General features: G+C 42.2%; 1 protein-coding gene across 4 annotated transcripts in view; it reads right to left on the bottom strand.

The window, feature by feature from the left end:
* LMF1 (lipase maturation factor 1) overlaps window positions 1-14,068 on the bottom strand; it is a 346,467-nt gene that overhangs the window by 177,527 nt on the left and 154,872 nt on the right. For 3 of the 4 annotated variants that reach the window (XM_032762724.2, XM_032762720.2, XM_075069143.1), the window contains exon 3: window positions 11,802-11,867. In XM_032762724.2, the coding sequence (XP_032618615.1) occupies window positions 11,802-11,867 (66 nt within the window). Of the gene's footprint in view, window positions 1-2,488; window positions 2,559-11,801; window positions 11,868-14,068 lie in introns of those variants that run through there. The other variant, XM_075069144.1, reaches the window with a different exon arrangement.

The following is a 14,068-nucleotide window of genomic DNA, read 5'->3' on the forward strand; positions in this document are numbered from 1 at the left end:
TCGATAGAAGTTCAGATGACTAACTTTTTCATTAACATGGCTGTCAGGACACCTGCCGGAGAAGACTGGCCAGCCCTTAAATTCTTCTTCATCAATTTCTCTCTTGCCCCATTTCTGTCTTATTGACGGCACTGGAATTTGTCTCTTTACTCCCTTCCCTGCATGCTCCTCAAAACACACCATTAACATGCTCATAAAACTACAATTTATATAATTTTCTGAAAGCGCCCCCTTCTATCTGCAAAAAATGACAAATCTCATGGGCCCTTGAACATTTCATGAGCTGTATCTTATTTCCACAGTCTCCAATAGGGACAAGGATGAGATGGGTTCTCTCTTTTTGCGCCTGTTTAACAAGCTGGCCAACAGGATAAAATCCACTTAAAGGGTCAGCGTGGAGAGCTGATTAAGTGGCTGTGAAGTGGGTTGTAAGGATTAACCTGATTAGTAGCGAAAAAGACTGAAGGAGGGTGGGGGGAAGAAGAGCAGGAGAAAAAAATATACAAGGCAAGTGATGAGGGTCCTGGGTGGTCTGTAAGCCAGTCCGAGACAGAAGGAGAGTGTAATGAAAAGATGAAATCCAATCGTTGTACAGGAAGCTTTCACAAGGCTTAAAACAAATCCTTAAGAAAACAGAAAAGAATCCAGGAAGAGGAGTTGTATTACTGCTGAAAACGGTATTGGCATATTACCAATGCATTTATACTGCATGACTGACAGTTACACTTCTGATCCCCGCAGCACAAGGAGAATAATTCCTTCCTATGCCGCAAACCTCAGAAGACTTGCAAAGGAAATTCCCCGTGGGACCTTCAGACCAAAGTTTTGCTAGTTTCCCCATTTTAGTTTAGTTTTGCTGGAAAGAAACTGAATCAACTGAAAACAGGGGTTTCTAATGAAAAGTGTTAGGCACCCCTAACTACAGGTGCCTTCATCAAGGACAATATACAAATCTCAGACAAAAGTTAGATTAAAACAACTGAGGTTTAAGTTAGTACATCAATTCAGTGGAGGAATAAGGGCATACTTAGGTAGCTCTCTCAAAGCTGAACTGAAAAGCTTAGGAAAAAATAATTCAGCGTTAAAAACTGAGGGTAAATTAGAAGGCATTTGAAGAATAATTGCTACATCTTGAAATCCAAGAATCTCTTCTCCCTCTCTCCACTTCTTTCTGTTAGATTCCTCTCTTTTCCTTTCCAAGGCCTTGAATCAGAAAAGAACTGAAGCATATGCTTAGCTTTTAGCATGTGCTTAAGCCCTATTTACTTCAATAGAACTTCAATGCTTTCCTAAACTCAGGCCAAAGATATGCATCATAAGGATCTCAGCCTATTTGTACTGGCATGAATTTTTATTCCTAAAAATCCCATTCTACTTTATAATTTAGATTTATAAACAATTTCTTCAAACTGGAAAAAACCTGGCAGACAAATCTTGTACTTCCATTTTATTTTCAGTGAGTAAATACACTAGGAATAAATATGTACCAAGGAATAATGGGATGAAAGAAACAAAGGGAAATTTAGTATCATTCTCTGCAGATAATCAAGTACACTGTGTGGCATAAAGAGATTAAGTAATCCAGCAAAGGTCACACAGGATAATAATAGGAGATATACCAATCTCCTAGAACTGGAAGGGACCTTGAAAGGTCATTGAGTCCAGCCCCCTGCCTTCACTAGCAAGACCAAGTACTGATTTTTGCCCCAGATCCCCAAGTAGTCCCCTCAAGGATTGAACTCACAACCCTGGGTTTAGCAGGCCAATGCTCAAACCACTGAGCTACCCCTCCCCCCATAACAAGGTAACAATGTCAGTACACAGCTTTGCTCCTCTGAGTAACCCTACTGAAATTGCTGAAGCCCTGAGGAACACATCCCTAGTAAGGGTAATGCTTAAGCATATGCTGAAGTCCTGTTGAAATCAACAGAACTTGAGCAGACACTGAGTAAACACAGCCTTAAGTGCTTTCCTAAACTGAGGCCTGGATGCAGGATTAGGAAGAAGATAACAGCTATTTGACCACCCCAAAGATGAAATAATAGGAATTTAAAAAGAAAGATGATTTGGGCCTGCCACTTGCAATTCCTTAATTTTATATTAAGTTTTGAGGCATTTTGTCTTGTGAGGGACTCTGCTGTGTGTTGGGATGATGCATTTGAAATCTCACTCCATTTTTTATAATTCCATCTAGATTGTTACCGATTACCAGCCCTGCTTAATGGCATACAGTCCCATCCATGCTGTTTTTCTTTCATTCTGCATACTGTCCCTTTAAGAATGCACTTCCAGATTTGCTTTATATAACCATCGCCTTCCACACCCACCCTCAGACAATACAAAAATGTGCCTACCTCTATAAAAATCACCTCCAATTTTAGCAAAAATTGCCACACTATTGTCTCCCTGGAAAATCTGCATACACAACTTATGTTTCAATTGCAATGAGACATGAATGATGATGATGATTTGAAAGAATTACAAATACCTTTTGGTTTGGCATCACTTGAGTTAGATAGCAAAAAATTGCGACCAAAAAGCCTCACAACAGTAGCCTTGGTTTGGATCTGGATCCTGTGTTATCAGCGGACCATCACATTTTCCTGGTTCCCCAATTTTAACATTAAACTAAGAGTTTGTCTGTTTCTGCATTTTGTTTCTGAAGCAGCCCTGACCTTTATAACATCCAGTTACTGCAATATGATTCCCTGCGGCACAATCAGAACTGAAAGCAAGAGACACATGTTTTGATTTGTTCTTCTTCATGTGACCACGTCACAAATACAGTACTTCAAACATACTCTACACTGGGTTTTCGACACCTCTTCATTTATGGTGCCCACTTCTTCAGCCACAAGTCTAAGCATCTAGTGGCCTTGAGAAATACAAAGATCACATATATATTATTCTCAGCCAACCAATTTTAATGTCATTGTCTTGCGAAGTGCTGGGGATATAAGAGTAATTGGTTACTAATGAGTTATTAATACTTTATCAAGGGGATCTAACTATTTTTTTTCCATTTCCTTTTGATAAAACTTGTGCCAGGAGAGGTGTGTGTGATCACAGACTCTGTATGCGAAGGGCTGGGAAATTGATCCATTAAGAAAAACATTTTTTTCCTAACCATAACCAAGGAAGATAGCAACAAACAGATACTGAGCTACACTTTTCCAGCAAGGTTTTAGGGGTTCTTGTTTGTTTTCAGTACTATGTCTAGCTCAAGTTGAAGGTCTGGCTCTCTAGCTGGAATAAGTTATTCTCAGAAAGGTTTGCTCACATTACTTTGGCACCTACATAAAGCCATTTTCTTCCCAAGACATGATCCTTCAAACTGAAGTAAGAGCTTAAGAGTGCTGTTTATTAGCTTTAATAATTTACTAACTTGATCATCAACCCTATTTGGACTGAATTTTGTCTTCAGAGTAGAGACGGAGTCTGTAGAATGCCATGTTTGTAAATATCCAGAGCTGTAAAAATGTTTTATAATATATTTGAAAACTCTTCAAGACTGCTTAGAATCATAGAAATGTCGGGCTGGAAGGGACTCTGAGAGGTCATCAAGTCCTGCAAACCTAGACCATCCCTGACAGGTGTTTGTCCAACCTGTTCTTAAAAAACCTCTGATGGAGATTCCACAACTTCCCTTGAAAGCCTATTCCAGAGCTTAACGACCGTTATAGTTAGAAAGATTTTCCACATATCTAACCTAAATCTCCCTTGCTTCAGATTAAGCCCATTCCTTCTTGTCCTACCTTCAGTGACCATGGAAAACAATTGCTCACCATTGTCTTCACAAGAGCCAGGTCAGGCGGACCCTATCTCTTCCCAATAGGCCTCCTTCCCGGCAAAGTATTCCACAGCTGAGGAAACTGAAGTCATCCCATCAACCCCTTGTACAGCACCATGTCCAGAAATGTATTTTAAATTCTCCTTTTTCTTATTTTCACTCTGCTCCAGCTCCTCTTAATTCCCATTAATCTGCAACTAAAAAAGATGCTTTGGATTAGAGGTCTGACTCCTAATGTATCTAAGCCTCAGAAACATCGGAGTCCCCACCAGGATAGAGTTGCTTAGAATATAACCTATCCCAAGACACTAGTGATGACATAGACAGATAATTTTCTGTCCCACCAAAATTAATTGCTAGGGAATGAGTTTTTAATTACTTACTCGTGCATAAAAAGTTTGACAAAGGTAGACAAAAAGTCTAATAATGACTTCTCTAGGAGAAAAAAGGAATCAAGAGGTTGTTGAAGAAACAAACTGGAATTAACCAGCAAGCTGCCTTCTCATCTTTATCAGCATGGCTATCAGTCAGCAAGCACATAATTAGGAACAAAAGATACTGCGCTCTGGACGGGGCTTTTGTATGAAGTGGAGATCTTCCGTATGCAAAAGGTTACAGTGCTGATTGATGGGATCTGTTTAAGAAAAATGGTTATAGAATAATTAGCAACAATTTGTAGAAACTGGAAGAAGCGACCTCTTATGTTCTGTGCAGTATCTAGTGTAAGGAACGACAAAGCTTTCCCAGGAGCACTGTCAAACTTAGAAAGCCTAGAACGTGACTCAATTATTTCTCTTCCAATACCTACTTGGCAAAGTTAATGTGACTCTCTGGACTTCTTAAAACCAAAAGCTTCTTGTGTTTCCTGTTTAAAAAATAATTAAGACATGCTGGGCATTTATGAGTGGTCAGACAATAGCAAAATGCCGTGCTAGAAAGACAGTCTTCTGGAAAGGGAAGAGGATCTCAGGCTTCTTTGGTCACAGGCTTTGTGCGTCCTTGGGCAAGTCTCGTAACAGCTCTGTGCCTCAGTTTCCCCATCTGTAAACTTGTCTAGTTCACAAGGGATCACGAGGCTTAATTCAGCAATGGATTTAAAGCACTTCAAGATTCTTGGATTGACGGTATCAGAGAAGGGCAAGGTATTATATTCTTAGATTATTATTTTGTGTGTGTTTACAGTGAAACCTTTATGTAAGGAAAGAGATGTAGTATCGACACCCCCATAATTCTGCAAAGGAACCTCAATCCTGACCTGCAGTATCCCTTGTTATTCCCATCCTATTACACAGCAGGACACCTCAACCAGCACCTTCTGCTATTAAATTCCTAGGTATTTTGTCCTTAAATCTTGATGCACGGTTTTAAACAAAAGAGATTTCTTCACACAGATGACGTGTCCTATATATTTCTTCTGTGCTATGGGTGACATTCACCCTTGTCCAGCGGGTCAGCACACAGACTTAAATCCCAGTGTAAGATCCCCATATAGGGCACAAATGGTACTTAATGTGCTGTACAGATTTTGGGCTTATCCTCTGTAAATTTCACCACATGGTATTTAAGGGCTGTGGAAAGTTATGGATCATGTTTCTTTCTTGTTCTGACAGAGACAGCGATTTCTCCTTCATTTCCTAGTCTCTTTCCAAATGAGGAATTGCTGCCTCTGTGGTATTTGTGAGAGACAAGGTGGGTTAACCGGTCATGAAAACACAGCATAGATGGAACAGTGCATCAGAAATGATCCGTTCATATCAGTAAGTCAAATGCCAAGTATCCTTTCTGTCACTTCGCAGACTTGAAATGACAGTTACGAGTCAGTCGATGGAGGATGGTCACACTTAATAAAGACAATAATTTTTAAAGAAGGCAATTTTGCAAGGCATCTCTCCATGTCAATTGTAATGACAGTGTAATCAAAAAACAACAATGCACTGACAATCATCACAAAACACATCCCTGGAACACGGACCAAAGGGAACCATCTTCCACTGGCCCGCAAGAGACAGGATAAGTGTGATCAAATAGGACTTTCCCCCTTCTAAGATTACCTCATTATCTGATTCCACTGAGACTAATGCTGGAAACCAAAAACACGGGCTCTGTTTGGACTAGATTTGAGTTTACATATGCAAATCCCCCCATGCCACTCAAACCTTTCCCGTGCCAGGACATATGGCTACAAGGTGTTCCAAAACGAGCGTGCCATTCGGACATCTGCATCTTTGAATGGAGATTTCAAATAGGTGTGTTGTGCATAGATTTACCCTGACAGTGCACGCAAAGGCACTGTGCTTATGCCGGCTGAGCTGCATACACACAATCCGCAGACAACGGGCCAGATCCTCTGCTTTACTGATATAAATTTGGCAAAACAGGGGATGGGAAGGGACCACTGGGGGAGCTGATTACGGCTCCCTGATTCTGTGCCTGACCCTGTATCCCAGTGCATGTTAGAGCAGGCTAGAAGGCTGCTCTGACCTGTGCCAGCTGGCAACAGGCCCCCTCAAGCTGGGTGCGCTCCAGGAACAGACCCAAGCTGAGAACACACCAGTAATGCTCCTGCCCCTCCTCCCCCACCCTTCCCCAGATGCTGCAGGGAGCGTGACACAGGAGCCAGTTATGTTGGCTCCATACTCCTTAGGGACTCCCCCATGCCAGCTGGAAAGATATGGCCAGTCACTGCTCCTAAGCAGTACAAAGGCACCACAGCAGGGTGGAGAATCTGCCCCACGGCCTAGCTCCTTGGGTGTGCTTCTGCGGCAGCTGGATTGATGGGGAGTGATGCCATGGACTCCAGTGGGAGCAGAATCTCTTTTGTCTATCCTTGTGTACACAGTAGATAAGTAGTTAATAAAAAATAAAAACAAACAGTAATAAACTCAGAAGCCACCTCCATCCAAGTTAAGTGCACAGTCGATATGTTTAACTGAATGCAATTCAAAAGCAACCAGTTTAAAAAGTAGCAAAAGAATTTCTTAAAAAAAAAAAAGCAACCCTCAATGCAAAATTAATCTAACCACCACAGCAGTTAGTGCTAGAACTGCTACAAGCATGAATCATAATAAAGCAGAAGCAGACTTTCAAAGCTAGGTCTGCTAATGCAATTATGTGCATACGTTTTCACAGGTTAACTTGTGTGCGCTAATACTTGATGTGCAGGTTCCCCTGACGGCAGCCTGTACAGCCTGACTCTGTGCATGCCTGATTGTGCCGATGTCCGTGCCTGGCTTTAGTTCTCTGGACTTTTCAGAACTCTGTATAACCTTTAACGAATTAACCACCATAATTCCCCTTTGTCATATCCAATCACAGCTCCACCTTCGGAACACAAATTACCTATCCTTCGACAAATGGAGAACCCAAGGCAAAGAGTGGTTAAACAACTTGCTCCAGGTGACGCAGTAACTCACTGGAGGAGCTGGGATTAGAATTTAGGATCCCTGGCACCTATATTACAGCAACAAGGGAAATCAAGTGCAAGTCTAAATTGCTCATTTTTGCTAGTATCCTTTTACATCATCTTCTACACCTATTTGAATAAATCTACTCCTACCGTACCTCCTCATGAGATGATGCAGCAACAAGTGAAGACTGGAAAATGTCTGTATAAACAATGCATTCTGACATTTCCCTCTCCAAATTACACAAACGAAAGGGTCATAAGCCTTCCAAACAAAGAGTCTTAACTTGAGGAACAGATCTCCATAAAGTCTTGGGTTAAGGCCCAAGGGGGGCAAAGAGGGGCAAAAAATATGCTCTTTGTTTAATTACCGAAGTCATAACAACATGTTATTTTATACATGATTTCCGACAAAAGTGGAAATGTTATTTTCCACAAGCGTAGCTGCTGGTTCTACTACAAATAAATAGTACAGTGTATGCTCAATATGCAAGAAATGGGAGCCATGTGTTTTCATTAATTCTCTTGGCAATTGAGCGCATGGAGATGTTGGATTGGAATATGAGAGCTGGGGTGGCCAACATACATCACTGCAGACTAAATTTGGCCCGCGTCCATTTGAAAGTTGGTCCATTACCCAGTTTTATCATTCTAATTGCAAGCAGCCTCCCAAATAATTTCCTCCCTTCCAGAGACATCTTCAGCTACAGTCTGTTTCTCCTCCTCTTTTCCTCCCATTGCTTAGATGGATTCTGTGTTACAGTTCTGTAAGCAGCTTTCTCCCTCTCTTACTCCCACTTCACTGCAGAGTCAGGTTCTTGGTAACTATGGTGCTGTAAAGGGTAGCAGCTGGAAGGTGTGCATAAAATAATTTGGTCAAGGGAGTGGGCGGGACATGGTTTTTCTACTGATCTCATCTGCTGGGAGATATCAATGGTGGAAACGAGGGATAAAGGTGGATGCGGAAGAGGTTGGCTATGGGACCACCCCGGAGAAGAAGAGTCTTGCGTTTGGTGGCAATTTGTTCATCTGTCCTTTCAAATGGGCATATACCCAACATTACATATCGTAGGTGAAGGTTTTACATGGCTACAACCTCTCTAAAAAGCTGCCCATGATCAACTAATCAAAGAGAAAATTTGCCTGTACTGGAACTGACTACCCCACCTCTATCCCCAATAATCTGAGGAGTGCCATGTTTTAAAGCTTCAGTGACCCCCAAACCATCAAGGCTGTGTTTTTAGGTCTCATCCAAAATACGGAATATGTAGGAAACAATGAAATAGAGCATGTTCCTTTCCATGAGGAAGAGTTTTGTCAAATCATCTCTACCACGTACGTAACGAGGAGAGCCTGTGTGTGTCAAGTTTAATCTACAGCTGTATTTTGGAGTTTTATCTACTATTGCTAAGGTTAGACCTCTTTCTTTTTCTTTCATTGCAGCTGCTGCTGTGGATTTAAATAATTGATACTGATAATGCTATCTTCTTTGTGCTCCTGTCCCTGATGACTTCTGCAGGTTTGGGATCCTGCATTATGGATATGAGGGGAGTGATTTTAATTAACTTTCTGGGCTACAAAGCTGATTCTGGTGTTGATTTAAAAAATCATAGTACTCTGCAGGATGATTGTTGTAGGTTAGGGTCACCTAAGAGAGCTGGTGATGGAATCACAATTATCTCTGTCATGGGTTGGCTTTCCTTTGACTGTTTCCAGGTGCAGAAAAGCATACAGGACAGATGGGCATTCTTGCTATTAATCATAAGAACATAAGAATGGCCATACTGGGTCAGACCAAAGGTCCATCCAGCCTAGTATCCTGTCTATCGACAGTGCCAGATGCCCCAGAGGGAGTGAACCTAACAGGTAATGATAAAGTGATCTCTCTCCTGCCATCCATCTCCGTCCTCTGACAAACAGAGGCTAGGGACACTATTCCCTACCCATCCTGACTAATAGCCATTAATGGACTTAACCTCCATAAATTTATCTAGTTTTCTTTTAAATCTTGTTATAGTCCCTGCCTTCACAACCCCTCAGGCAAGGAGTTCCACAGGTTAACTGTGCGCTGTGTGAAAAAGAATTTCCTTCTATTTGTTTTAAACTGCTTCCCATTAAATCCAAAAGGAAGTAGGCAGCTAGGGACATTTTACCATGGCTGCCTTTGTGTTAGGATTAAAAACTCTAGCATTCAAGGGTCTTTGTGTCTGAAATCTGCACTCTAGATGTCCTGATGCAATATACATTCAGAGAGCATGAATTTCTGAATTCATTTTTCACACAACATACTGTCAACCTCTGGAGCTCCTTGCCGAGGGTGTTGTGAAGGTCAATACTATAACGGAGTTCAAAAGGGAGCTAGAAGATAAGTCCATCATTCATGGAAGATAAGTCCATCAATGGCTATTAGCCAGGATGGGCAGGAATGGTGTCCCTAGCCTCTGTTTGCCAGAAGCTGGGAATGGGCGACAGAGGATGGATCACTTGATGATAACCTGCCTGTTCATTCCCTTTGGGGCACCTGTCATTGGCCACTGTTAGAGGAGAGGATACTGGGCTTGATGGACCTTTGGTGTGACCCAGTATGGCCGTTCTCATGTTCTCATTTAATGCTTGCAGCTGAATAGCAGTAGCTGTATAATGTAGTCATGAGCTACACATGCTCAAAAGTGCCTTTCAAAGCAACTCCCCAACTTTAAAATAAATAAATACCAAAAAGAAGTAAACAGCAAAAAGGCAAATTCTACATTTTGGACTAACACCCATAAACTCCCCAAAAGAAATTAATCTACTTTTAACTAGCTTACAAGAGCAAAAAGTAAAAGGCTTGAGATGCTGGTAAAGTTCTAATTTTTTTTATTTATTTTTCATATTGTGGAAGTTAAGGCCCTGATCCCTCAGTAGGATCGGAGTGGGTGGATGGACCTCTGTTACTGTGTGGAGTCCCTTTGTCTTAAATGGTGAGGGAGGGAGGGAGGTACTGAAAGAACTTTCCAACTTATTATTAATCTCCCTATTGAGCTCAGCCCTCCAGAAAAAAAAAAAAAAAAAAAAAAGAGGCATGTGTACATCTTGCAATGCATTCTAAAGGTCAGAAAACTCAGGTTCTACCAGACCTTCAGTGGAAGAGGAGATGATTTCCAGAGATGATGGTCCACTGAAAATGTTTCCGCAGATGTAGGGATTGTCAGACTCCGTATCCTACCTCAGCTCAATTGCTGGATTAAAGAGCAAAGATGCAGATCTTTAAAATCCTTGGGATGACCTGGGGCAAAGCCAACATCAGAAACTGCACCAGGAAATCAAACAGGAGCCACTGCAAAGTTGAGCAAACAGGAGCAATGTGCTCCACCGCTAAGCAGGTAGAAAAATCTATTATAAACAATAGGTCTAATACATACTTAACAATAAACCATCAGGCTTATTAGATACAAACAAGAAAAGAATGCTGCCCCAGTAGTTTCCTTGATTATGCAGCCAAAGGACAGAGGTTATTTGACCAGTTTAACATCACGGGTATCTTCTTTTGTAATCCCAGGCCCACATCAAATGCAAAGGCCAAATCATGACCACAAGAATGCAGGATGGTGTTGCTACATCTCTCTGCAATCTAAGGGGTGATAATGCCCGGAGTTAGAATACAAACAGCTATTTATTACCAACATGAAAACAAATCACTGAAATAGATTTCAAAAGGCAGGAGAAAAGTACACAGAGTGAGAACTTAATGATTCACGCTCAACGTCTTTGATCGCACTGTGTTTCTATGCCACATTTCTGCTGAAATACGTCTGTATTTTGGAAGAGTAAACAGATAGCACCTACCTTCTGAAAATCATACCGCTGAAAGTGTCTCAGCCTGGACACCCAAACACTGAGACATCAACAATCACTAGTCATTTTTGAAAGTCTTAGTCCTGGATGAACGTGATAAGAGTGACATCTTGGAATGCTAAAAGACAAGCAAACTAGCAGGCCTTCTATCTACCTGATGTGGACTACCAAGTTTCAAATCCCATTCATTTAGCACTGCTTTGGTGCATTGGTGTCAACTATATGATAGGATTGCAGCTGGCTCCCCCCAAATCCTAGGCTCATTGATTGGTCCTTCCAGGTATAATAAACCTTTGCTCACTCATTATAAAGGCTTGTCAAAACCTTCACCATGTCACATGAAGATAAAGTTGTGTTTATATCTTTAAAGCAAGTTCTGACGAAAACAAACAAACAAAAACTTGTAAAAGTCAGAAATTGAAAGAGAGGACTTGATTGGATATTAAGGAACAACATCTCTTCCTACACCATTTTCACATAGGGAGTAATTTGGCTGAGTCCCGTGATGTTAGTCCTAACTCATACTAATGAGAGAGGGCTAGGAGGAAGCAGTCTCATGGGTTTACTGGATGGAAAAAAGTTGTATGGCTCATTGTTATTGATGAAATTATCAGGAGCGCCTCAGATTACAACAGTGGGGATGTGTTGGGTTGGAGTGGGAGTAGGGGAACAACTGCAACCCAGCTGGAGAAAAAGAGAAAAGATGTCGGGAAAAAGGGAGAATTACTAACAAGGTAAAGCGGACAGGCAGCTAGTGGTGTTCAGAATGCTCACCTCATAATGATAATCCATACAGGTCAACTCTCTCCAGCAGCGATCACCTCGGATTTTAATCAGCCCCTGTAAGAAAAAAACCAAAAACAAACGTTTCTTTTCTTCTACACTTCAAGAGAATACCTCAATATGTCATGCTACAGTCAAGCCACAGGGAGAGAACCACACATGAACAGGGGGAAACAACACAGATTTCAATGAATAACTTCTTTTAAAAGCCACCCTACTTCTGCGCCCAAGCTTTCATTTATTATACTTTACAGAACATGGTAAATGCCAGAGTACTCAGAAAAATAGTTTCTAGGCAACAGACACTTTCCATTTTCTGTTTATTTAAAATAATTTGACGTATAAGTCTCACTGGAATGTGACACATCATTTAAAATTTGACAGATAAGGTGCCAGAAGATATGACGGTGATACATGCCTGGATGGATGGATAAAAGCATGCCGAAACACGTATTATTTGAGATCAAACTGAGGGACTCTCCCTGCATTTGATCCTCCTGTGGAGCTGAGGATGTGCAACACCTTACAGGTCCATGAAGGGACCAGAGGTAATAAGGTAATACCCACACACAAAGGGTAAGCCAGCCATGTAGGTGTCTCACGCTCACAGCACCTATACCACAGAAAAGGTGGGGGTATATTGCCAAGTGTATCTGATGTCTGATAACATTCTCTCATCAACAGCTACAAAGGGAAATACTGCACTTGTCTTCTAGGTCAACAAGACAGGAAAAGCCAGGCTGCAAAATGCTATTATTTATTATAAAAATATATGGAGTTATACCCATCTCCTAGAACTGGAAGGGACCCTGAAAGGTCATTGAGTTCAGCCCCCTGCCTTCATTAGCAAGACCAAGCACTGATTTTGCCCCAGATCCCTGAGTGGCCCCCTCAAGAACTTAGCTCACAACCCTGGGTTTAGCAGGCCAATGCTCAAACCACTGAGCTATCCCTCCTCTGATCTATTATCTATCTGGTGCCTTGCTTAGACAGACAGTAAGCCCTTTAAGGCAGGGTCCTCTGTTTCATTGTGTACCAAGCACAATGGGCCTCAGATCCCCGACTGGAGCCCCAACACTACTGCAATACAAATGCCAACAAGAGTAATGGCAGCAACTATTAAGAACACAGGATCCGAGGCCAAGGGACCCAGTGCTGAGCCCACGGAGCAGCCTGTCATCTCTCCGGGTATGTCTAAAAACCCATGGCTGGCCATGCAAGATGGGAGGGTCCCAGAGCTCAGGCTGCAGCCCAAGAATGAATGTCTATACCGCACGTAAGCAGCCTCTTAGCCCAAGCCCCATGAACCCAAGTCAGCTGGCATGAGCCACAGACAAACCCTGGGATAAACTGCGAGAGTGTCCCACTCACAGGCTGCTGAATGGCTCCAAAGACTGGCTACCACAGCCCTCTGCCCCCAACAAGCCCAGCTGCAGGGAGTGGGAAGGACAGGAGGAAGAGCGGAGCATCCATGGAGCAGTTAGGGCCTCTCTCTGTAAGGAGCTGAAGAGCTACCTCCAAAGCCGAACGCTCTCTGACTTTGGAGTTCAAGACTCAGAGGCAACTCTCTCTCCCTCTTCCCCCGCCTCATGGCTGAGGCCCACCTCTGCCTCTTACCATAAGATCCGTATTAAAGCAGACCGAGCAGACAATTCATGCTGCCTTAGGAACCAAACAGAGGACCAAGGCTGGATATGCTGATACAATCAAAGTAATTAGGGAAACAAAAGAAGAGAAGGGGAAGAAAGCTGACAGGCTTAAATGCAGATGGATACACTAATGACAGGTTAGAGGTTGGCAGTGAAATAAGCAGGTATCAGAGGTTGCTGTGCACTGATATTTCACGGCCACAACTGAGTGACATTTCCAAATCAGCGGGTCCATTCCATGGCTGGCAGTAATATTAGGATTAAATTTCTTTGCCTCAGAAATGAAGACTAAAAAGGAATCAGTCGTCCACAGCGGGAAAGACACCTGGCCAGAGATGAGTCTGTTAGCAGGAAACCATGCAATCAAGCCATGCCAGCCTGAAGGTATGCAGATTAGGAGAGGCTGCTTTGATGTATGGTTAAAGGTCTCTGATTAGGATCACACAATATCCCAAATTGAGGAAAGCTTCACTAGTCAAAAGGTTGAGACAAGCTCTACGGTCTGTATACAATTAGGGGAGATTTGCCTACCTTCCTAGGTTACCTCAATTATACAATTCCCTCTTTCTTTAGTAGAAAAACACATTCATTTCCTCCACCAGCCTGTGT

This window comes from Chelonoidis abingdonii, chromosome 9 (assembly GCF_003597395.2).
Source record: "Chelonoidis abingdonii isolate Lonesome George chromosome 9, CheloAbing_2.0, whole genome shotgun sequence".
Classification (NCBI taxonomy): Eukaryota; Metazoa; Chordata; order Testudines; family Testudinidae; genus Chelonoidis; species Chelonoidis abingdonii.